The sequence below is a fragment of the Dama dama genome, chromosome 15, assembly GCF_033118175.1.
Source record: "Dama dama isolate Ldn47 chromosome 15, ASM3311817v1, whole genome shotgun sequence".
In the NCBI taxonomy this organism is placed as follows: Eukaryota; Metazoa; Chordata; class Mammalia; order Artiodactyla; family Cervidae; genus Dama; species Dama dama.
Window position 1 is genome coordinate 52,718,408 of NC_083695.1, and position 26,331 is coordinate 52,744,738.

Below are 26,331 nucleotides of genomic sequence, written 5' to 3' on the forward strand. Positions count from 1 at the left end.
TAAATTCTTGGGTTATAGAAGACTACGAGGCCCTTGGTAATCTGACCTCCAATGATCCATTTTCTACTCTTCTCCCTGTAACTCCTTCAAACCTAATAATATTGGCCAGTTTGCTATTCCTCCAATAGTCAAAAATGCTCTCAATTTAGAGAATTTTACAATGGGCTTCCCTTGTGGCTCAGCTGGTAAAGAATCCACTGCAATGCGGAAGACCTGGGTTTGATCCCTGGGTTGGGAAGATCCCCTGGAGAAGGAAAAGGCTACCAACTCCAGTATTCTGATCTAGAGAACTCTATGGACTGTCTAGTCCATGGGGTCGCAAAGAGTCAGACACAACTGAGCAACTTTCACTTTCACTACCTACCATGTTCTTTCCTCACATTGTTCAGGACTAGCTCCCTTATCTCTTCTAAATATTTGTAACAATGTATCTCACAATGAAGCATAGGCTCATCCTCCTAGTTAATACTGCAACATCCTGCATCACTGTTTACTTCATTGTTGCTTTCTTTTTTCTTTTTATAATAGGCTTATCATATTCATGCTTTTTCCTCAGAAAAGCTCTATAAGGACATTTTAAGAAATTTATTTAATTTAATCCCTAATGTATCCCAAGCACCTAGAATAATTCCTGTCATAGGTTGAGTACTAAATTCTTATGTGTTCAGTGAATGAATGGCTCGTCTCCTGCAGTGTAAGCTAGCAGTTCTCACAGTGTGGTCTATGAAAACCTGTATGCATGCTAAGTCACTTCAGTCATGTCTGACTCTTCGCGGCCCTATCGACTGTAGTCTGCCAGGCTCCTCTGTCCGTGGGATTCTCCAGGCAAGGATACTGGAGTGGGTTGCCATTTGCTTCTCCACCATGAAAACATGAGGGTCCCACAAATCATTTTAGGTCCCATGAGATCAAAGCTCCTTTCATAAAGATACTAGGACAGATTTGCGTTTTTACCACATTGCATTTGCCCTGCTGCTCCCACTGTATCCTTCATAGCCATACATAAACAGGAAAAAAAAAAAAAAGCCAGTTTCAACTAAGAATGCCCTTATTTAGGGGGTAAAACTTGTTACTTTTAACAAATGTCTTGACTAAAAACTTTTTCCAATATTTTCTGTAATAAAATAAGAATTAGGTATAAAGCACTTCTGATGTGTATGAAAGTTTCATGGCTGTCTCAGAGAAAAGCTCTATGCAAGTTGAATTATCTGCTTTTTTTCAAGGAATAGCTTTTTATTTGAAAAAAAATAACTTAGAGATAAAATATGGTTATTCAGACTTGAATTTTTGATGGGCATTTACACAAAAATGAATGAGGTAAGACTGTCTATTCAAGGAAAACAACTGACAGTATTTGTTGTTAACGATGACATTCAAGCCTTCAAGTACAAATTAGTATATTGGGAAGCATGTTTTCACCACTGTGAGTTTGACAGCTTGCCATTGCTGAGAAATTTTTCTGATGAGATCAGTGGTCATATTAAAGAATGTGATTTGTTTCTTGGTATTGTGTAATGTAATGTGTCAATATTTGAAAAACCGGCAATATTCAGTGAACCAATATTTTCCAAATGACCAATGCAAGATGTTTTAAAAAATTCATAGGCAAAAGTCCATTCAAAGTGCAAGACAAATAAAGTTATTTTAGTGTAACTGAGCATGATTTTAGATTTTACATTGAAACTAAACTTGAAGAAACTACCACTTGAGTTTTACTTGAGTTTGCAGACAATATACACAATCATTTGAAAGCAAAAAAAAAAAAAAAAAAAAGTACTTAAGATACCTCTTCTTTTTCAAGAAAAGTGAGATTGCACCAGATACCAGTTAGGAAGAAACAGTGACCAGACCAAGCAAGAAACTGTGTGAACCTCTAGAATTTTGCTGTCCATTGTGTTAACTCTTTGCTCTATGTGTCTTCTGAGCATTTGAAATGTGGTTAGGTTGCATTTAGACATACTGTGTAAAATACACACTGGATTTCAAAGACTTAGTATGACAATCATGTAAAAATTCTCCTTAATAAGTTTTTTAGCCTCCTGGTGGCTCAGACGGTAAAGAATCTACCTGCCATGCAGGAGACATGGGTTTGATCCCTGAGTCAGAAAGATCACATGGAAAAGGGAATGGCAACCAAATCCAGTATTCCATGACCAAATCCAGAATTCCATGGACAGTTCCTCTGTCCACAGGGTCACAAGAGTTGGTCAGGAATGACCCACTAACATTTTCACTTTTTCTAGACTGATTACATATTGGAATGATAATATATTGATTATATTAGGCTAAATGTATTGATGAATTAAATTCATTATTTTTTTCTCTTTCTATTATGATTACCAGAAAATTGAAAATTACATATCTGGCTTTTTTTTTTTTTTTTTTTTGTCTCACGTTATGTTTATATTGGACTGTACTTTCTAAATTATTTAAGAAGTGAATAGAGAAAAAATGATTTATAAGAGGTTCATGAGAAATAATTTAAAAGGTTTAGAATCTCTGTTTTTGGAATTATATGTTGCACAAATATTAATTTTTTTCCTTTTTTCTTTTCATTGTACCTAGTAATTTTAATCCATTACAAAAATCAATCCCAAAAATAATAAAAAAAAAAATGTTAAGAAAAAAGTTTTGTTAGTAATTAAGGCATAAATAATTAAATGAAGCAATTTTAAAGGAGAATTTTAAAAAATTTACTATAATAAACTGAAGTGCATTTGTAAAAATATTTGCATAAAGGCTCTACTGAAAAAGTAATATAAATAAAATCTAAGAATCTTAAACATAAATATCTTTGCTATAGATGATAGAAGATACCAATGATTCAGGGAGATGGAAATTTTTGGAAGATCAAAATTTAAACTATAATAGCTTGTCATCTTCATATGCACAAAGTATATATGTTCTACATAAATAATATGTATATGTCAATACTTCACGGAGATTTTAAATTTTAAACCTGTTTGTAGGTAAGTCTGAGATAGTTACTTCTAGAGTTAAATGCAGTCTGACTTTTTATTTTATCAGAATTAAAAATGCATTACTTTTTTATTTTAAGTGTACAAAATCATCATTTTCAAAATCATTTTCAAAAAATCAATATGTACATATTCCAGAGGACTTTAAATCTTAATTTGGTTTGTTTAACAAATTAAAAATTCTCTTTGAAGTAATTTATCCTTCTGAATAAAGAGAAAGTACTGACAGTCTTTTAAACTAAATGATAGAGTTACTTATAACTTCAAGGCCAAATATTGTTTCTAAATAGAGTCCCCAGCACATGAATTGACTGCATTTGTTTTACTTGTAAAACAAACTTCAAAACTCAGAACTTATTTATACAAAGGGAAGTTTTACCTTTACCCCATACCAAATAAAACTAACATTCTAGTGTTTCATTGATCTACAATTAGTGGAAATCTCTTAGCCATGTGTAATTAATCCTTGGGGGTTTGTTTTGATAGGCTGACTGTGTAACAGAAAACTCCAAAATTTCAGTGGTTTAAACTAACAAGGTCTGTTTTTGCAGGACACAACAATGTGAGCATATATGGTCGGGTGATGTTCTTGACAGTTTTTGCAAATTGAGATTCGGTGGCTCAGTTCCCTTCCATCATGTACCTGTGTCCTGCTCTATGGCTTCTTTATTCAAACAGATACTGCCAAAGAAAGGGAAGGTTAACACATGGGATAGATTAGAGAGTATTTATTTCTTCTTTTACACTGACTTCCATTGATCAGAACTTCATCATATGGTTCCATCAAACTCCAAAAGAAGCTGAAAAATCTGCTCTTATTTAGAAAAGAGTCCATGATTACTATTTGTTTCAGGCTGTTTGTTTTGGATCAATTTTTTTTTTTTTTTTCTTAACATTCTCTCACCCGATATTGAAAGAGAAAAAAGGAAGGGAGAAAGAAATGAAGGAAGGAAGAGAGGGAAGGAAAGAAGAAAGAGAGGGAAGGAAGGAATAAAGGACAGTATCACAAATCTCATGTAGATTTTTCTAGAGACTTTTATCATGTATTTTTACTATTAAAAACTAAAACAGAAAGCAAAACAAGTAACAAAAAAATGTTATATGTAATATGTAATGTTAGTCCTTTTTATTTTTTTATTCAGGAGTGATACAAAAAGATAAAATAGAGTTACAAAAAAAAGCTGTGATAATCCTTTTTCTAATGAACTTAGATTTTGTGTGTGTGTGTGAGGACAGTCAAGATTCCTGTACATGTTTAAGGAAAATCTAAACGTTTGATCCCAGATACCTATAATGAGTTAGAAATACAAGGTTGGAACTGCCAGTGTTAGCAACTTGCTCATAGGTGGTAATAAGATAGACTCCTGGCTCAATATAGTCTATCTGAACATATGAATTATTAGGCCCACACTATGGTTTGAAAGATTTCAAATTAGTTGTAAATACTTCACATCTTATCTCTTTCCTTGAAAGATGGAAAACTCCAGCAGATCTGGACCTATTTACCCACATCACAATATTCAGTAGAGATGAGCGATAGCTGAGTTCTTCAGAGGAGTCATGTGCTCTCTGATTTGAGAGACTGCCAATTCTCCCTATTATTTCATACTTTTTGACTGCTTTCCTCATTTAGGTTACCTGCCTGGTCCCTGAAGAAGTTTGAACTTATGACTTCTGACAGGGCATCTATGGGCAACTATATGCAAAGAACTTGGAGCTTATATAAAAAAATATATGTAAACAAGAGGTTGAAAGTGAAAGTCACTCAGTCTCGTGTCTGACTCTTTGCGACCCCATGAACTCTATAGTCTATGGAATTCTCCAGGCCAGAACACTGGAGTGGGTAGCCTTTCCCTACTCCAGGGGATCTTCCCAACCCCGGGATCAAACCTAGGTCTCCCTCATTGCAAGTGGATTCTTTACCAGCTGAGCCACCAGGGAATCCCAAGAATACTGGAGTAGACTATCCCTTCTCCAGTGGATCTTCCCAACCCAGGAATTGAACAGAGTCTCCTGCATTGAAGGTGGATTCTTTACCAACTGAGCTATCTGCTGCTGCTGCTGCTAAGTCGCTTCACTCGTGTCTGACTCTGTGCAACCCCATAGATGGAGCCCACCAGGCTCCGCCGTCCCTGAGATTCTCCAGGCAAGAACACTGGAGTGGGTTGCAACTGAGCTACCAGGGAAGCCCAAAACATGAAGTTATTCCCTAGCAAAATAGCATTCAGATATATAGTGCTAAATATGCCTAATCCAGACTATTAAATAAATAATCCTGGTGTATATGCATTTACACAATTTTAATTGTGTATAATATTAGATACATATTTTTAATTTTAAAATTTAATATTAAAAACTGCTATTCAGTCAGTCAGTCAGTCAGTTCAGTCGCTCAGTTGTGTCGGACTCTTTGTGACCCCATGAATAGCAGCACACCAGGCCTCCCTGTCCATCACCAACTCCCGGAGTTTATGGCAAATAGAAGGGGAAAAGATGGAAGTAGTGGCAAATTTCCTCTTCTTGGGCTCCAAATCACAGCGGACTGTGACTGCAGCAAGAAATCAGAAGACAGTTGCTTTTTGGCAGGAAAGCAATGACAAACCTAGACAGCATGTTGAAAAGCAAAAACATTACTCTGCTGATAAAGGTTTATATAGTCAAGGCTATGGTCTTCCCAGTGGTCATGCACGGTTGTGAGAGTTGGACGGTAAAGAAGGCAGAATGCCAAATAATTGATGCCTTTGAACTGTGGTGCTGGAGAATACTCCTGAAAGCCCCTTGGACAGCAAGGAGATCAAACTAGTCAGTCTTAAGGGAGATCAACCCCGAATATTCACTGGCAGAACTGATGTTGAAGCTGAAGCTCCAGTATTTTGGTCATGTGATGCAAACTGACAACTCATTGGAGAAGACCCTGATGCTTGGAAAGATTGAGGGCAGAAGGGGAGAAGAGGGCATCAGAGGATGAGATGGCTGAACAGCATCACCAATGCAATGAACATGAACTTGGGCAAACTCAGGGAGATGGTGAGGGACAGGTAGGCCTGGCATGCTGCAGTCCATGGGGTCACAAAGAGTCAAACACAACTGGGTGACTGAACAACAACACTTGTGTATAATATACATGCAGGACAGTATATTTTTTGAATGTCTGGGTAATAAAAGATTACATGTTCTGGAACCTGTGTTTAATTGGGACCAAGATATGAATGTCTCTTTGTTCTATTAGAGACATATTTTAAAATTGAATATTTAAATTTTTTTCATATTTAAAAATTGGAATGATACTGTAACTACCTGATACAATGATTTATAGAATTAAATCAGTGTCAATTCCTGTGTGTATGTGTATGTTAAGTACTTTCAGTTCTGTCCAACTCTTTGCAACCCTATGGACTGTAGCCCACTGGGCTCCTCTGTCCATGAAATTCTCCTGGCAAGAATACTAGAGTGAGTTGCCATGCCCTCCTTCGGGGGATCTTCCTGATCCAGGGAATGAACCCAAGTCTCTTCAGTCTCCTGTGCTGGCAGGCGAGTTCTTTACCTGGGAAGCCCATTAATTTCTGTACTTTTGAGCAACACAGTAAAACATGTATTGTAAGCAGAAAATAAATGCTATTATTTTTCTTCCATTTTTCTAAATAAGAACAGAGAAGGAACTCTAAATATTACATGAAAGAATGGATTCATAAACAGTGTTAGATTAGCTTATTTCAGCCCCCTCTGTAGTTTTTATGTATTGTCATCATTTTAGTCACTAAGTCGTGTCCAACTGTTTGTGATCTAGCAGACTATAGTCCACCAGGCTTCTCTGTCTGTGGGATTTTCCAGACAAGAATACTAGAGTGGGTTGCCATTTCCTCCTCCAGGGGGTCTTTAAGACCCAGAGATCAGATCTGTGTCTCCTGCATTGGTAGGCGTACCCTTTACCAGTGATCCACCAGGGAAGCCCGAGTTTGTATGTGTATATCTCTTTATCTGCACAAAGTTGGCTAATGCAGACATGATTCTGTATTTGGTGATCTCATGGAATGAATTATTCTAACTATCCATGTCCCAGATTCTTAATGACAATGAATAAAGGATCTCTTAGGATTTATAAAATCTGAAAGCTTGGTTTTCCATTTTCCTGAGTGTTCTTAAGTAAGCCAGTTTTTAAAAAAAATGTACAAAACCACATTTGTTTTATGCTTTTGTAAAAGTCAAGAAAGCAAATGTAGAACCAACGGTAGTCGAAGTCACTTAGGCTTCTATAACATCTAAGTAAGCAACTATTCTGTCATTCCCAACCTTTTCCGACACATATAACAGAGATTATGTAGTTAGAAATACCATTGATGCTTAAATTGGAAACCACTATGTCTTTGCATAGTAGAAAAGAAAAATGTTAATGTTTGATTATAGAAATGTTAATGAGTAAAAGTCAAATGAATTCTGGTTTTGTCTTTCAGGTCTCCGTGGTCAATCAGCTGGATATGCAAGTCATTGTTTCTAATGTGCCCCCTACGCTAGTGGAAAAAAAGATAGAAGACCTTACAGAGTAAGGGTTTTGCTTTACTTACATATTTATTTTCATATGGCTATAGTTTTTTATTGAATTAGGTCATTTTGATCATTACAATGTTCAGACTAAACACACATTTTAAAAAATACCTTCTTAAAATTAAATTTAGGTCACTCTTATTGAAATAGGTAGCTTCATTTGAAGTTTATGATGATTCTAAGATTCTTCAAATAAGAATGAAAATTAGATGTGAGATTTTATTCAGAAAGCTTTGATTGATGGGTCAACATAAACTCAAAATACTGCACATAAGAAATAAGCATAACTATTTGAGGATATATCTTGATTTTGTGGTCCCAGAGTCTTCAAAAAGCTCATTATCTCAGCAATCCAGCTAGTCCAAGAAATGCTATTTCTCTGAGTGATGTGTCTAAGTGGCTAAAGCTTATTCTTCGATAATTTTTCAAGAATGTTAATTCTTTCATATCTTGATTCTAAAATACATGTCATATCCCTCTGCCTTTTGAACAGTGTATACTCTACATGGCTGAATATGTTGACTCAAAACTGTGATTATGAATTCACAATTTCCTAATATTCTAAATATTATCAAGAATTATTAACATGTCTTTACTATTTCACCCTTAACTATGCTAACCTAGCCTGCATCATTTAATAATTTTATAGTGATAATTATTAGTTATTCCTTGTCTTCTATTGAATTCAACTTGACAGATGTCAATTACTGTTAATTTGCCTCTTCAAGTAAAACATCTTTACACTTCTGTGTTGCCAGAAGAAACTGTAGATAGACAGTTAACCTGTTACAAACTATGTGTCAAATAAAATACAATAGGCACTGATTAAGGCATGTGTGACTCTCCTATAATAAGAGCATATGTGCTTTGCAAAATTACTTCCTGGTGCTTCACAAAATTTAACCTTTTTTGTCACATAAAACATCCTATGAAAGAGGTGATTATCAACATTTAAGCATGGAATAGCGATCAGAGAGTATCTTGTTTACTTCTGTAAAAGTGGTTTATATATGCTTAACCTTTATTAAATAGTAGCTGATTACACCTGAAAAAAGTTAGCATCTTGTTTGTCTCTTAGCTGTTTTAATGTCATCTATTGGAACAGGCTTTTTCTGATTATACCATCCAAAAGAGATGACACTCTTTTCAACCCCTGCTTTTGTTCAAAGCATATCTAATATTTATATTATATATCAATTTAACATAAGCTTTATAAAGATAGGAAATCTACTTTTCACTATTATAATTCCAGTTATATAGTAAGCTTTTGATGCATTTTCCTGAATGAAAGTTTTGTGCAAGCAAAATCATGATGTTCTTTTCTTCATATTGAGACAAAATTTATAAAAACTGAAAATGGGAATGTAAAAGTATAATTTCATAGCAATTATATGATTTATTCCTCCTACATAGATATGAAGATTTGAAAAAGAAAAATCAGGCATCTTTGAAAGAAGTTTGGACTTCATATAATATTGTGCTTGAAACACAGCTTGGGCAAATAGTTTAATCTTCCCCAGACTCAATTTCACCAGTTGTTGACAAGATAAAACTCCTTTCATAGAATATTGTGAGAACTAAATAATATAAGCCATCTAGGACTCTTCTAGGACTATGAAATTTGTGAACATTCAATGAACAATAGATATTCTATGCAAATGAGGTTAGTGACCCAAAGTCAGTAGGGTAAGGCAGAGAGATCTCAGAGTTTTGGCATGTTCTAGTCAAAAAATATAGTTTAGTAATGGAGGCCAGATTATGGATTATGGATTCAAGCAAATTAGTTTGATGTCAATCTTGTGTTACTTTAGATAGAATTAAACATACATTTGCGGGAAGCCCCTGATGGCTCAGTGGGTAAAGAATCCACCTGCAATGCAGGAGACATCAGTTTTGATCCCTGGACTGGGAAGATACCCTGGAGGAGGAAAATGGCAAACCTGCTCCAGTATTCCTGCTTGAAAAAGCCCATGGACACAGGAGCCTACCGGGCCACAGTCCAAAGGGTCACAAAGAGTCTGGCATGACTGAGTGACTAAGCACATAAGTAAACCTAAGTTTGCTAGTGTGGTAAGCATAGCATGTGCATGCCAGATTCCCTTTTACAGGATGTCTTTTTTTGTTTGTTTTTTACAATCTGTTAATTTAGAGATTTTTAAAGACAAAAATTTTGGGTCCCTTTTTAAAAAGACATTTTTTCCAGGGAAGTTTTATGTCATTGTAAAATAGAGCAGAAGATACAGAGAATGCTCATATACTTCTCCTTCAACCCCCCTCACACATAGCTTCCCTCACTATCCATATCTTGCACCATAGTACATTTGTTACAATCAATAAACCTATGTTGACACATCATAATCATCTCAAATCCATAGTCTACATAGTGTTCACTCTTGTTGTTGTACATTTTGTGGTTTGGACTACTATATCTATCATTGTAGTATCATACAGAATAGATTCACTACTCTAAAAAATCCTCCATGCTCCAACTATTCAAACCTTTCCCACTAACCCCCAGAAATCAGTGATCATTTTACTATCTCCATAGTTATACCTTTTCCAGAAGATCATACCCTTGGAATCATATAGTTTATAGTCATTATGATTCCTCTTGAAATCAACTTTAGCAGACAGAAGATGGAAGTAGTGATAAAGACTGTTAGATCTGATTCAGCACCATGAAGCCCCAAATGCTTCATGTCCCAGGGCTGGGGGTGAGAGAATGGAGGGCATAATGAAAGCATACACATAGACAAAGTAGACAGCAGAGTGACAACTTGGTACTTAAAAATAGGAATTTATTATTCCAAAGATCAGACTAACCAATATATACATTTCCTATAGGTATTCTTAGATAAGTCACATCACCTTCAAAGCTATCTTCTGTATTTCCTGAGACATCTCTATCTTAAGATGGGAAAACAAACTCCATATGGTCAACATTTTTATGTTTCTCCTTTGTGTGTGTGTTCAGTCGCTCAGCTGTGTCTGACTCTTGAGACCCCATAGACTTTAGCCCACCAGGCTCCTCTTCTCCATGGGATTTTTCCAGGCAAGAATACGGGAGGGTTGCCATTTCCTTCTCCAAGGGATCTTCCTGACCCAGGGATCAAACTCGCTTCTCCTGCATCTCCTGCATTGCAGGTGGATTCTTTACTGCTGAGCCACTAGGGAAGTGGCCAGATCATAATCCAAAGTGTTCCTGATAAGCACAAAATCAGCACAAATTGGGAGAGTAGATCAAAGAAAAATGTAATGATCTAACAAATTCATTTCACAATTGGGAAGATTTTTCAAAAGAGGTTAATGTCCTTTGATAACTAAGAGCATGATGCCTGGAAAATAGAATGCTCAAAGAGTAAATGTTAGCTGCTATAGAAATGATAATAATTACTTCCCACTTTCTTGGAACTGGCTTAAATAGCTCTACTAAAAATTTGTTTTTTCTTTTATTACTTCATTTTTTAATGCTTATAGAAGTAACCAAATGACCTTTTGCAATGAAACACATGTCTTTCTAATTATATTAATATATTCAGCAAATTCTCCCTTAATGGGAATCTGTGCCCCTTATGAGTGGCCTCGTATGTTTGTGTTTTGAGGCATCTTAGATTGATCTTAGCATTTATCTATTTGTGAGCATTGTTTTTCTGTTACAAATTCTTGAGATTAAGGTGTAGGAGAAATAGCTGTGAGGGTAAGGTTAAAGAGATCTTATATAACATACAAATGATTGGCAAGAGTGTCTAAAGAAGCTAAGAATTGTTTGCATTTTGTGTTTTCCTCCTTGCTCTTTTCACTTCACCATGAAGCTCATATAAATAAAAGATGCTTGGGATTCTAAAATTTAAATGGTAAGAATCTGTGGAAATGGCATTTTCAAAAATATAGATAAAAGAATTTAGAAATATTGTGTTATAATATAAATCAGAATTGGTAACTTAGGTCTTAGAGTTGGTCAAATGCTTCTTATTTTCTAAATACAACATGAAAATTCAGTGAAATTAGGACTTTATTGATGTAGTTATTGCTTTGGTGTGAAGGAGCCTAATAGTTCCATGAAAAACTTACAGAGCATCTGAAATGAGTCAGTGTAATTAATCCATAGCTCCTGGAATAGAGCTTACAAAACATACTTTAGAAATCTAGCCAAAATGTTTATTTCTGGGGTAAGAATTATAAAATCACTTCAGAAGAAAATCTAGGAAACAATAAAAAATAAAAGCCAGCACTTATATTGTCTTAAATCTTCATAAGACTTAGTGTTGAGAGGAAAGGTGGAGTTGAAAGGCAAATCAATAAACACATTATTGTTGATCATTTTTATCTACATTTTGCTCTAGAGTTGGGAAGCTCAGGGAATTTTCTGTAAAGGGATATGTTAATAGTTTACTAATAATAAATTAAAAATAATATTTGTACTTTTAATGATATTATTTAAATTTTGCTGCTTCATTAAATTAATTTTGTTATTAAAATATTTAACTGTTAAGAATAATTAGTAATCATCATAGCAAAATCCTTTTGTAAATAAAACTTTATTTTCAAGAACAGGTAAGGCTGATTTAGCTAGTGGGCTCTAAATTAGCGATTCCTAATTTGGAGCATTATATTTTGTAGAGAGAAAAATTTACAATGCTTGTTTTTTCTATTCTAACTCCTATAAGAAAACACTTTAAAGAAAATCTTGTGTGAAATTCCCAAGTGATATATTAGCAGTTTTTCCTAGGAAGGCTTTTCCTTTTGAATTCACAGGATCTAGGCTTAAGCCCTGGCCCACTAGTGGTTAGGAAATCTTGGACCAGGAAATTAAACTTTTTGATTCCTAGTATCCATAACTTGGGGCTTCCCTGGTGGCCCAGTGGTAAAGAATCTGCCTGCCAATGGAGGAGATGCTGGTTCAGTCGCTGGGTTGGGAAGATCCTGTGGAGAAGAAAATGACAACCCACTTCAGTATTCTTGCCTGGGAAATTCCATGGACAGAGGAGCCTGCAGGGCTATAGTCCATGTGGTTGCAAAAGTGTCCAACATGACTTAGTGAATGAGTATGCAGCCATATCCTGAAGCTGGCAATGTAGTCATTAAATAAAGAGTAGTTCTTAGTTGTAAGCACTGAAGATTTAACAGTGAAATTAAGCAAAGTCCTTGTTCCTGGGGGAAAATAGCAAATAGGATAAGAATAATAAATGATACATAATTTGATGTCAAGCAGTAATAACTATAATAAAAACAAGTAAAACTAACAATATATATTATGAAACAGACATATTATTTCATATAGGATGATTGAGGAAAACCTTTCTAATAAGCAGAAATCTAGCAGAAACCTAAGTGAGGGAGAAAGTTATTTGTCTCTGGTGATGTGGGGAGGCAGGAGTAGAGAAAGTTATCGCAGAGAGAGGACACTACATATATGAAAATTCAGAGTTAGTAATATGTTTGGCATATCAAGGTATAGATGTTAATGTAGGAAATGAGTTATATAGGATCTCATAGGCCACCTGGATGATTTTAACATTTTACTTTGTGTAAAGTAGAAAGTCCTGGGCTTCCCAGATGGAGCTAGTGGTAATGAACCTGCCTCCCAGTTCAGGAGAGGTAAGAAATTTGAGTTTGATCCCTGGGTCTGGAAGATCCCCTGGAGGAGGATATGGCAACCCATTCCAGTATTCTTGCCTGGAGAATCCTATGGACAAAGGAGCCCGATGGGCTATGGTTCATAAGGTCACAAAGAGTCAGACATAACTGAAGCAAATTTAACATGCATACATGCGTAGTAGCTACTAGTTACATGTGGTTCTTAAGGACATGAAAAGTGAAAAGTCCAAATGAGAGGTGCTGCAAATATAAAATATACACCAGATTTCAAAGACTTAATACCAAAAAAAGTAAAATATCTCCTTAATGTTTTTATATGGATTATATATGAAATGGTCATTTTGGATATATACAGTTAAAAAATATATTAAATTCACCTCAACACATTTTTATTTTTAATTTTTTTATGTGGCTACAGAAAATTTGAATTTATATGTGTAACTTGCATTGTATTTCTTTTGGGCATTTTGTTTTAAATGTTTTACACAGAGAAATAACATTGTAGTTTAAGTGTTAAAAGGTTGTTAAGTGGGAAATCAGGAGACCAGTTAAGAGTCTAGAACAATAGTCCAGGAGAGGGTTCAATGTGGCTTGGAACTGATGGTAGGTATGGACACAGGGAGGAGTTAAGGATATAATTTTTGAAGATACAACCTACAGAATTTGTTATAAATTGGACATATGGGAAAAAGTAAGATACAATAATGACTCCTAGGTGTTGGGTCTGAGCAAACAAAGCCAAATAATATTTGCCATACTTGAACACTGAAAAATTTGATAAAAATTATACATGTGAAAATAATAGTATTGTGTTCTTGGAAAGGATTGACTTTATATGGCAATACTTGATTCATATCAATAAAATCCCTGAATGTCAGTCCTCTCTCATCATCATGATACTAATTTCCCAACTTGGTAATGGGTTAAAGTTCCATTATCTGTTCCCCACAGTCACATTTTTAGCTCTACATTGAGATTTTTTTTTTTAATTTTATCTCATTTATTCCATGTGAACTGAGTACATTATAGATATCAGTTATGGTGTTATCCAATCAAACCAATGAAAATATGTTAAAAAAATATAGGCCCAGCTGGGATGTATGAAATATTTTATTGTATTGAAAATTTATGGTTGTGTAGTTTTTCTCATCTACTATGTTCTAAATTGAATTGCTATAAATATCTCCAATCACATGTCAATTTTGCTGAAGTATTCTTAACACATAGATGAAGTTGAGGTTATCAACAGAGAATGACTATAAATGATCTAATTTTATCAGATTATCAAGCATAGACATTTCAATAGCACAACTTTTGAAAATAGTGTTTTTTGTAATAGGCATCTAATAGCTGCCTATTAAGTAAATTGAAGCCAGTCATAAAAATAAAACATAAACTCAATATAAAATGAAATCCAAATTTTTTAATATTCAAGGTATATATCATGATTCCTTTAAAAAAATGATAAATGTAATTTGGTTTTATTCAGTCTAGGTGATTCATTGTTATGACACATAAGGGATTCACCTACTATTTTTCTGAAATACTTAGTTTGGGGCTTCATTTTCACAGAGGAAGAAGTAACTTCCTGTCTTTCCTAAAGGAAATACTCATTTTTCAACTCATTATGTTACAAGAAGTCATAGTTTTTTACAAAATTAAGATTGCCCAGAATACAATTTGACTTGTACAAAATAGTATCTGAAGTTGTTACTTATGTACTTTGAAGAAATAACCAAAGCTAATTACTTTTCGGACTTTGCTGGTAGCTCAGATGGTAGAGGATCTGTCTGCAATGTATGAGACAGGGTTCCGTCTCTGGGTGGGGAAGATTCCCTGTCAAAGGGAATGGCAACCTGCTCTAGTATTCTTGCCTGGAGAATTACATGGACAGAGGAGCCTGGTGGGCTAGAGTCGATGGAATCACAAGGAGTCTTTTCAACTAGATTTTACTTTTTCTTTAGATTCTACTATATGTTGATTCAGTAGAGCTAATTATGTCAATGTGTTTGCTTTCAATAGGTTTATTCATATTTTAATGACTATACTCACCATTGATTGATTAACACATTTCTGAATGCTTAGAGTCAAAACTACCAGTTTCTCTGGGGAGAAAGAAGAAAGTATTGAAGGATAATAAATGAGTCTTCTAAACTTATATTTGCCATCTGATATATATGATATAGAAAAATGTAAATACATAATTGTGTCCCTCTTCCATTTTTCTTAACAACACACACACACACACACATTTAAAGAATGGTGCTTAGATGTTAGATTATATATTTTGTCAGATTCAATATATTTGCCCCTAATTTTTTTTTCCTTTTTTTTCCCCCAGAAACAACGAAAACAAAGCAAAAAAAAAAACAAACAAACAAACATAATGCTTTTTTAGAATTCCACTGAGGACATTTTGATTTTATTTAAAAATAATGTTTGATATATTTGAGCAACTGCTATTGTTTGCCAAAAGAGATAAGTAGAATCTTCTTAACTGAAAATGCTTGAAATACTCATTTTAAAAACCCTGTTTTTTAGTTTTAGGGCTGATAGAGATGGTTTTACATTGTCTTTGTTTGCCCTGAAAGAAGAACACAAACATTAAAAAATAAAGCAGTGTTGGAGCAAGTATTTTACTTAAGAAAAGAGCAAGCTTAAAGAATAGGTTGAGCTAGATTGTGGGAAATAAAAATAAATTTAATTCATAAGAGACAATTTTAATGAAGGTACCATAATATTGACTGTAATATTTTTATTTAACTTATTATTTGTGCTATATATTTTAGAAGAATTTGAATAAATATTTTAAAGCAAACAATAGGGGGGAAAATGTAAAGTGTTATAATCTCTGTTTACTTTTCCCAAATATCATATCATTCAGTTTATTTTTCAGAGTTTTTGCTTGCACCAAATAGAAAATAACTAGAAAGCAGTTGCCAGATGACAATAATATCTTGATATTATGATTCCATTAAAAACATGAATCACAGCTGCTTTATAAAGATATCCAAGATACATAGTGGGCATTTTTTTTCCTTTCAAAATACTTCTTTCTCTCATATTTTTTTGTTTTATGGTCGAGAAGTTTTGCCAATTAGAACAGCTTATTATCTATAATTATTTCCAGGCCATGGTACAAGGTAAATACATTGTGTTCTTGCGCAGCCACGCAATTCAGATACCTGATTAGCAATGATTGGTGCCTCTATTCTCTAAATCATCTTTGTAGTTCTTCTCTTAACTTTTTCCAACTTCTATACAATTTACCTTTCTGTGCTGCTATTTTATTAGCTTGTGGAATAAATTCAACTACGTGTTTATATAAGAAAATTCCATTTGTATCAGCAGCAACACAAACCATTTTATTAATAATTTCACTTATGTCTAAGTTGTAATAGAGGTTACATTTAGGTTTTTTTTTAAAATTTTTAACTTTATTCAAGGAGAATTAATGAAGTTTATAATGATTCATACAGTGAAACAAGATAAAAAACATTTAACATAAGTCAGAAACTGAATATTGCAAACAGAATAGAAAGACATTGTGGAAAGAATGTAAATGAAACTGGTAATAAAGAGGCTAAAGCATCCTGCAGAGACACTACAAAGTAGGAAACAAACTTGGTTTTCATCATTTTAAGGCCAAAGTGAAAGAAGCACACAAAAAATTGGAAAAAAATGTGAATCAGTTAAAAAATTAAGGAAAAAAAAAAAAAGAATCACTTCCAGTGGAAATGTAGAACTATTTCTGAGTGAAATGCAGGATTGGAGGAATGTTTCTATCCTGTGGGACATCTTAGAAAAGATATCTCCTAATGTCTTTAAGAAAATGTTCTATGGAACCTGGAATGTTGCTGAGGATATGGTCTGGGCAGAGGCTCTACAAGTCTGTTTCATGAGAGGAAATGAGTTTAGAATATTAGGAACTGTGCTGTGCTGCTAACCCTCTGGCCATCTGCAGTGCCTATTGATTCTTTTAGCCAGGCTTTTGAAAAAATATTGACAGGTGCCTGGAGTGGAGCTCCCTATGTTGCTGGTTAAATATAAAACATATTTACTTCAACAAAAGGCTAAGTAGGGTTTACAGTCATGAAATCTGAGGAGTTTTTTTACAGCCACCACAACAAATAGCTAACATTTGTGGCATGTTTTTTATTTGTTGGGCTTTGTGCACTTAATTGAGTGTTATCTAAATAATGTCTCATAGAGGCCTTTGAGGTAGAAATTATTATTTTCCTCTTTGCAGAGAAGAGTTTCCTAAAACTATGAGAGGCTCAGTAATTTTCACAAACACACAGATGCCAGTGGTGGAAATTTAATTAGAATCTACATCTATGAGCTAGCAGCAGGTTGGGTTCCTAACCACTCCCTATGCACAATTCTTCTTAGAAGGCAGACTTAATTAAAAACCCAATCTATTTTTTTGGGGTGATGGGTAGAGGAGGAGTGAGCTGCTCTAACACAAGGTCAGAAACGCCCATCAAATGGTAATTTTATTGTGGCTCATTCACATAAATAGGTAACTGAAAAGATGATTGGTGTAACAAATTTAGTGTGAAAAAATAAAAGTTAGCCATAAGTAAATACTTGTTTTAGCTAAAAAACTATTTCAGTAAAGCTGCTACACTTATTTTTTTATAACACAATTTCTGGTGAATTACATATATAAGAAATTGGATAAGTGATGCTGTAAATTAAAATTTAGGGGAATAAGCCAAAAATAACTACCTTTGATAATAAAACAGTTAACTGAGCCAGTTGTTTATTAGTTCTCTTAGTCTGTGATTTAAAAAAAAGGTGTTTTGCTTAAAAAACTTTCTCTTTCAATATTTATTATAAGAAGGCCATATAGATTGAAATTTTTAAAGTAAATTAGAAACTAGTTTAAATTTTAAATAATTAGCTATCATGTGGTAGCACAGTAAAATGTTATATATACATATATTTAGATATAAACATGTGTACATATAATACACATAATTGTATTAACATATTTCTTTATAAAAACTTTGAAACTTTGTCTAAAGATCACGTAATAACATATTACTAAATATTATGAGTATGCTACTGATCTTTTAAACTGAATTAGAACAATAAACCCTAAGTGTAAATTTAATTTTTTTAAGTATTATAATTATTATACCAATTCATTAACACTGTATTTAATTCTTCACAGATCAGACAGTTTGTTGTTTAGAAAAATGTTGCCATGATTAAATACCATACTGCCAAATGTTCGATTATACTACTTATATTTTCAATTGATGTATCACTTCCAAGAATTTAGATTCAGGGCATAATTAACATTATATAAACATCATCACAGGCATCTCCCTTGATACAGTGTTTGTGCATGACACAGATGTTACAGACTAATAAAGAGTATTATAGATCCTTCTCTCTCTCTCCCTGTATGTGCATATGCATACACATATATATATAAATTCTAAATTATAGAACTTATTTTATTAAAGTTAGACTTCCCTGATAGCTCAGTTGGTAAAGAAGCTGCCTACAATGAAGGGGACCCCAGTTCAACTCCTGGTTTGGGAAGATCCCCTGGAGAAGAGATAGGCTACCCAGTATTCTTCGACTTCCCTTGTGGCTCAGCTCGTAAAGAATCCACCTGCAATGCGGGAGACCTGGGTTTGATCCCTAGGTTGGGAAGATCCCCTGGAGAAGGGAAAAGCTATCCACTCCAGTATTCTGGCCTGGAGAATTCCATGGACTGTGTAGTCCATGGGGTGGCAAAGAGTTGGACACAACTGAACGACTTTCACTTTCACTCCACTTTCACTTGAAGCAGACGTCTTCTATTAATTAAAGCCTTCAAAGTCATAATATCATAAATTGACAGTGACCTAGTAGCATGCGAACACTTATGCTGCTGCTGCTGCTAAGTCGCTTCAGTCGTATCTGACTCTGTGCGACCCCATAAGGCAGCACTCCAGGCTCCCCCGTCCCTGGGATTCTCCAGCCAAGAACACTGGAGTGGGTTGCCATTTCCTTCTCCAATGCCAGAAAGTGAAAAGGGAAAGTGAAGTTGCTCAGTCGTGTTGGACTCTTAGCGACCCGGTGGACTGCAGCCTACCAGGCTCCTCCGTCCGTGGGATTTTCCAGGCAAGAGTACTGGAGTGGGGTGCCATTGCCTTCTCCACAAATACTTATACTGGTAGAATTTCTTGATGAAATTACGAACTGTAAATCCACAAGACATTTGATTTCAACATGTATGTGTGAATTGGCTTAATAAATTGGAGTGAAATAAAATACGGGCAATGTAAACATTAGCTTTAATTTATATTTGCCAATTCAAAGTACTTAGAGAGTTACATTTTTTTAAAAAATGAGGTTAACAAAAATTGGAAGCAAACCTTTATCTATGTACATATGAAGATCAAGTTCTAAAAATTCATTCTAATGAATCTCACACATATATATTTATATATATGTATATGTGCAATGTTATATATATATATAATATATATAGAGAGAGATAGTAGGCAGATATTGTAGAAATGCTTAGGTATATGGACATAGATAATAGAAAGATTGATTTTTACAAAATATGTTCATATTTTAAAACAATTAAATTTAGTTTTAGTATATTTATCAGGAAAAGGTTAAAAAAAAAAGTCTTCAGATCTGAACTTATTTAGCTTTATCCCAAAATATCTCTAAATGTTTAAGGAAAAAAATCTTGATAATGTGAGAAAAAGAAAAGAATGAGGAGTACTTCAGTAAGAGAAACTTCAACTATGCTCTTCCACACCAGTTTAAAGTAAACAAGAAGACACTTCATTGACACTGACGATATCCTCTGGGGTGCACACCATAGACGTGTGCTCAGTGGTACAGCCAGTTCCTCCAAAGCTTCATATCCTGCTTCTCTTTCAACAGGGCAAACCAAGTACGTACCAGACTCTGAAGGCAGTATATTTTTTTTTAATAGAGGAGAAAACAGGTCAATTTTGGCATCTGAAGTAAAAGCTATTTCCTGGTGTATCAAAATTCTTTAGAATATGTTATTCCTCATTCCCCCCAAATGCTTCACAGCTTGGACTCTATTTGTCATGTTTAGCTATTAAAATTAATTCAGTTACATATAAATGCCTATATTTAATAATATGCATTCTAGTGTTAATCTTCAAGGATTAATAATATGAAGTTTTTAATAAGAAAAAGAACATTATGGAAATTGCCTTTATTTGACTATAATTTATACTTTCAATTAAAATCATTATCCAATTAGAAAAAAAATTGTACTTTACAGAAAATTACCTATGAGTTAATGTTATTTCTTTTTTTTCTACTGAATATTACCAATTCTGTACTAAATGATATATCTTTTCGTTATTTAGTGGCAGGGTTGGTAGTCTGCTATGCAATGCAGGAGACACAGGTTCGATCTCTGGGTGGGGAAGATGCCCTGGAGAAGGAAATGGCAACCCACTCCAGTATTCTTGCCTGGAGAATTCCATGGACAGAGGCGCCTGGTGGGCTACATACAGTCCATGGGGTCACAAAGAATGGGACAGGACTTAGTAAGTAACACTTTCACTTTAGTTATCTGTATTCACCTAAATAGCCTCTGAGGATTTTTTCATAATCTGATAAATCTGGCAAAGGAAAATATCTACATTCTTCCACTGCTAAAGTTTTCTAAGGTTCTTTATACACTGAGGGAAACAGGTATCCTACTCTTGCACCTTGGTATATAGCTATATGGCATGTATCACAAAATCTCGTGAAGGTGTAATTTATAACACCAACCATATGAACTCAAGAGTTCTAAGACCCCATGGCTCCTATAAAGCACAGACAGCTTTATTTGTACAACACTAGTTGGTATTTCTCATGAGCCATGTAAAAGCTCAGTTGGTACCATAAATTTTAAAAGTCTAGACTTAAAGAGGACATGGTTGATGACCTCTTTCTACCTTATTCAGTGTCTAGCATCATTGGGAGTTAAATGTTCTAAATACATGGAGAATTTTTTTCAAGAGTTAGTATTCACTAAACATTAGCAAAAACCAGGCTGTCATCATTTTTCATTTACTAAATGTCATTTCAAGATGAGGGTGATTTTTCCCCCTAGTTAATCTGTCAGAATGTCATGTTTGTGCTTTGTTTGATTTATAGGATTTTGGATCGCTATGTTCAGGAGCAAATTCCTGGTGCCAAGGTTGTGGTGGAGTCCATTGGTGCTCGCCGGCATGGTGATGCCTTTTCTCTAGAAGATTATACCAAGTGTGACTTGACTGTCTATGCAATCGACCCCCAAACCAACAGAGCCATCGACAGAAATGAGCTTTTTAAGTGAGTACTTTTTTTGTCTGTAACAGCACTGTGGTTCCAATATCACCCATGCTGTTGCTGCTGCTGCTGCTAAGTCGATTCAGTCGTGTCTGACTCTGTGCGACCCCATAAACGGCAGCCCACCAGACTCCACCATCTCTGGGATTTTCCAGGCAAGAGTACTGGAGTGGGTTGCCATTGCCTTCTCAATATCACCCATAGATAATCCTAATTTAAGGCTATAAGTACTTAAAGTTTGGTGGTGGTTGATGGTTTAGTCACTAAGTCACATCCAACTCTTGTGACCCCATGGACTATAGCCCACCAGGCTTCTCTGTCCATGGGATTCTCCAGGCAAAAATACTGGAGTGGGTTGCCATTTCTTTCTCCAGGAGATCTCCCCAACCTAGGAATCGAATGGTCTCCTGCATTGCTGGCAGATTCTTTACCAACTGAGCTACAAGGGAATCCTCACTTGAAAGTTTAAAACCCACCAAATTGTTTTTTAAAGTGAAGTGTGAGCAAAAAAAAAAAAATCTAAGAAGGAATGCCTAGGGTGCTCATGTCTAGAATCTTTCTCCTTCTCCTTGAGATGTCAGAAGATCCATTATGCTTAAGAGCAAGAAGCAGTTCAATGAGATCACCTTTCATCTTCTTCCACTCTTACTCCACAAACCTGGCTCTTAGAGAGGAAAGCACAGATTTATTCTTAAAGTGGCAGTTTGCCTGCAATGATATTCATAGGCTTGAATTTTAAGAAGAAGCCTAATTTCTTCAAGGTCTTCCTGAATAGGCAAAAATTAGTATCTGATTTTTCCCTGATTTGCTGGTGGAAAGCAGAGGATATAGTCGCTTCTACCTAAGTCCATGTGACATTGCACCCTGGTGTGAATTTGAATATATGAGTTATAAGTCCTAAAAATAAGGAAAATAACAGAATCATAAACAAAACGCTGTTATAGAGTCTCCTTCGGAAGTTATTCTAGAACAGCTTTTGTTGTTAATTTCTCCTTTACTTTAGTGACACCTAGTGTTCAAAAGATTCTTGGCATGTAGTTCTTAACCAAAGTAAAACACATATTATAGTAAAAATACATATTGTTATATAATAAAATGTGTATATTCCAAATATTCAGAGATGTTTGTGTATATATAAGTATAAGCTACATATATATCTCCAAAACCCATTATTTCAGAATTTAGTTTTTCTTTGTCTCTCTATATAATAAACAGCATATAAATAAATATATGCATATATAAATTTACATGTATGTCCATATATGGGTGCATGTTTTTATTTAGTAAGTGTTTACCCATTTATTTATTAAAACTCATGAATCCTGAATTTAGTTTTACTTTATATCTGTTCATCAACATTCAACTATTATTTTAGCAACGATAAAATACTGATTTAATATCAACTTAATTTTTTAAAAGACATAGTTGTCAAATATTAATAATTAAGATTAAATAAATGTGTATATAATAGACATTTTGGCCGTTTGCAAGATAATATACTAATCACTGTGAGGAAACACAAACGAATGAAGCAATGGCTTCCTCTCAGGCTTTAGAATCACCATCCAAATGAAGCAGCATTTAAGTCTGCTAAGTCAATATTTGCTTACTTTATTAATTTAAAAGTTCTTTAGGAATACACTTTAAAAGTAATTTATATATGTTCTTTCTATTAATTTTCATTATTAATATTTATTTAAATTCATCTGCATTCTTTTATATATATATTTGTTTTACTTCAAAATATGATGATAGATTGAATTTAAGTTATTTTACAAAATTTAAAAATATCTCTGTCTTTAGGATGACAACCTGTCTCTAGAGAGGAAAATAATGTTGATTATAATTTGAATTGTACTTACAAATATTTTAGAGATAAAAGATTTGGAAACTGAAGCCAATTTGATTTCAACTGACAGTATGAAATATAAGATACACATTCTTCATTCTAAACAACTTTTCTCAAACCTACATTATATTGTGAAGAGTAGAACTATAAATTCAATTCAATAACTATTATAGCCAAGAAGAAAACAAAAGATATATAGTAACTATAAACTTTAAAAAATTATATTGAGGAGAGGACAGAATATCTGTGAAGTATTAAAATTTTTTTCTTATCAGTCTTCACCTTGAACTAGCAGCTGTGGAACACTGGTCTAATTTAAACCCTAGAATTGTTTCTTGACATATTTTGTAATGAAATTGCATAGATATATTACATAATGCAAGGCTGATAATGCAAAGATGTTATCAGACAATATTATCTATTCTAAAGTTATAAAAGGTTTTGTATATTTATTTTTAACACTGAACAAATACACTAGGACATTAGGATTGTTGGCTAGTGTCCAGACCAATGGAAATAGGATTATCCTCTCAATTTTCCCTTATCCTAAAAGCTAAGAATGTTAGAATTTTCTGGAAAAAGCATTAGAAACAAAAAAAAGTACTTCCTCCAAGGCGTTCACTTCGATTTTTGAAAACTGATTTAGCTATATCAAAAAATTTAAAAAAAACAGATAAATGCATAGAAAACTGGAATGACATTAATATTCTTTAATTACATATCTTATTTCATGAGGTTATGAATATTTTTGATTTTTCTCATTTTGAGTTATCTGAATTGCTTAGATTTTTTGTAGTTTATGCATATCTTTTTTATCTTGCTTTTATTCTTGAGGTTCTTTGAGTACCTTTAATCTGCATTTTTGTCTGGGGAGTTTTTGTTCTTATTATTTTTCATTTCTGGAATATTCTCAGACAAAATATCTTCAAATATTTCTTATACCCTATTCTGTCTGTATTCCTTTTCTGAGACTCCAATTAAAATTTGTTTTTTCCTCATAGCTTTTGAGTGCTTTATTCTTGTTCTTCTCCCTTCCCCCAACATTCTTGTCTCTTTGTATTTTCTTTGGATAATTTCTGTTGCCCTTTTTTCAAGTTCATTGATTCATCTGCGTTAGCCTTTCCTTAAGCACATTAGAGTTCTTTATTTTTATGTCTTTCTAAAAAATGTTTTTCTCCTTTTCCATTTGGTTCTTACAATTTCTACCACCTTACTGAATTTCTCATTTCAGGCATGTTTTCCACATTATACTAGATCGCATAAAATATTAATCAGAGTTGTGTTAGAGTCCCTATGTGACAGTTCCGATACCTGAATTATCTGTCTAGTTCTGCTGCTCTCTTTATCTTTCAGCAGTCCCTGAATGTCTGTGACAGAGGGCTTTCTCTCCATTCTCTTACTCTCCTGATGCAGTAAATGGCCCTTGCTTGCTGCTTGGTTCTACTCTTAAGATGGGGATGGGACAATGATGGGTTTGGGAGGTTCTATTTTCCTTGTCTAGTCCGTGTGCCTAGGACTTAGGACAGGGCTTTCTCATCTTTTCTTTTGCTCCTTCTTGTGGCATCCATAATCTACTTCATAACTGTGGAGGTTCTTGTGTCTAAGAGAGTCCCTGCCTCTCCCCCCCAGGTAGTAGACCTCTACTTTGCAGGGTCTTTGGACAGAAATCTCCTTCTTCTCCCCCAAATGGGGGAAACTTTGCTCATGACTCTTTTCCAGAGGCAGTGGGCCTTCACTTAAGCTTTCCTTCCTCTCTCTCTATGTAGCTCTTGCTTTGTATGAGATACAAGTCCAGGGAATTGCAGACAGCAGAGCACCTCAGCCTTAGCTGATTACTTCCTGTATCCCTTCACTATGTAGAGGATTTTCTCTGGTTCCCTGCTCTGTACCCAATCTATCTTATAGTGGTCCATACGGAAGAGTTTGCAAATGAGTGCAAATCCCATGTGTGTTTGTGGGTAACTTTTTCTAACCTATATGCTGATACATACTTAGCTTTTAAGCATTTATTAAAATTTTAGTTGATTTATATTATTTAAATTTATAACACTATTTTTACCTTGTTCTAAGAAAGATGAAACAATGCATGGTCCCATCTCACTGTTGGAGGGAACTGTTACCTTTTGCAATTCAGTTTTGTTTTGTTTTGTTTTGCTTGCAAAAAATTTATAATTTCAATCTTATAGACTTTCCAGTCATTAGGGTGGGTGCCACATTCTCCTGTGGCATTCTGCCTCCTGAGCAGAAACAGACAATTCTATTTTAAAATGAAACTTAATTAAATTTGAAAATAAGCAAATGCAATTTTAGCTTGTACATATTTTTTATATGCCCAGGATGCTTAACATTAGCCTGTTCAGATAGTAAATAAGAGATAAAGAAGAAGGTAGAAAAAGCTGGTATATTTTACAAACTGCATTTAGAATTGCAGTGTTTAAAAATACGTAATTTAAAATGAATCTAACTACCAAGGTCTGATAAAACTTCTTTCAACTTCCTAAATCCAGGAAAAAGAGTAAAAATACTGAAAATTCAAATAATTGGAAAACAAAATACTAGAACCTAGTTAAAAGAATTGTGTACTGGTGTAGAGAAAACAGTGGTTCACCCCTGATTTGCTTTATTAAGCAGATCCAAGTAGAAAGGATGTGGGCAGATATGTTAACCATTGCCACTCTGTGAAACTATTTCAGAGACCCACAGTGTTTACTGACCGAGGAAATAGGCAGTTGTTCCTCCACCATTTAGGTGTGGGCTTTTGAAGTACAAAATACATCCTCCTGCTCACCCTCCTCTTCATTCTACGTTGGTATGTACACTGCAACACTGAATCAAGGTAAAATGCAGGATGGTCTGTGGTTACATATTGTACTTTTTTTCTGAGTTATTCATTGTTCTTTTTTGCTAAATATTGGAATATAATTGCTTTGCAATGTTATGTTATTTTCTGCTTTACAATCCTGTGAATCAGCCATATGTATACATATACCCCCTACCTCTTAAGCATCCCTCCCAATCCCCTTTCCTCTCCTCTAGATCATCACA

The 26,331-nt window shown here is 34.3% G+C and overlaps 1 protein-coding gene across 1 annotated transcript in view; it reads left to right on the forward strand.

Annotated features, from left to right (window-relative positions):
- PCDH15 (protocadherin related 15) overlaps positions 1–26,331 on the forward strand; it is a 920,738-nt gene that overhangs the window by 861,495 nt on the left and 32,912 nt on the right. The window contains exons 29-30 of the mRNA XM_061162074.1: positions 7,430–7,518; positions 21,264–21,440. Of these exons, the coding sequence (XP_061018057.1) occupies positions 7,430–7,518; positions 21,264–21,440 (266 nt within the window). The remainder of the gene's footprint in view (positions 1–7,429; positions 7,519–21,263; positions 21,441–26,331) is intronic.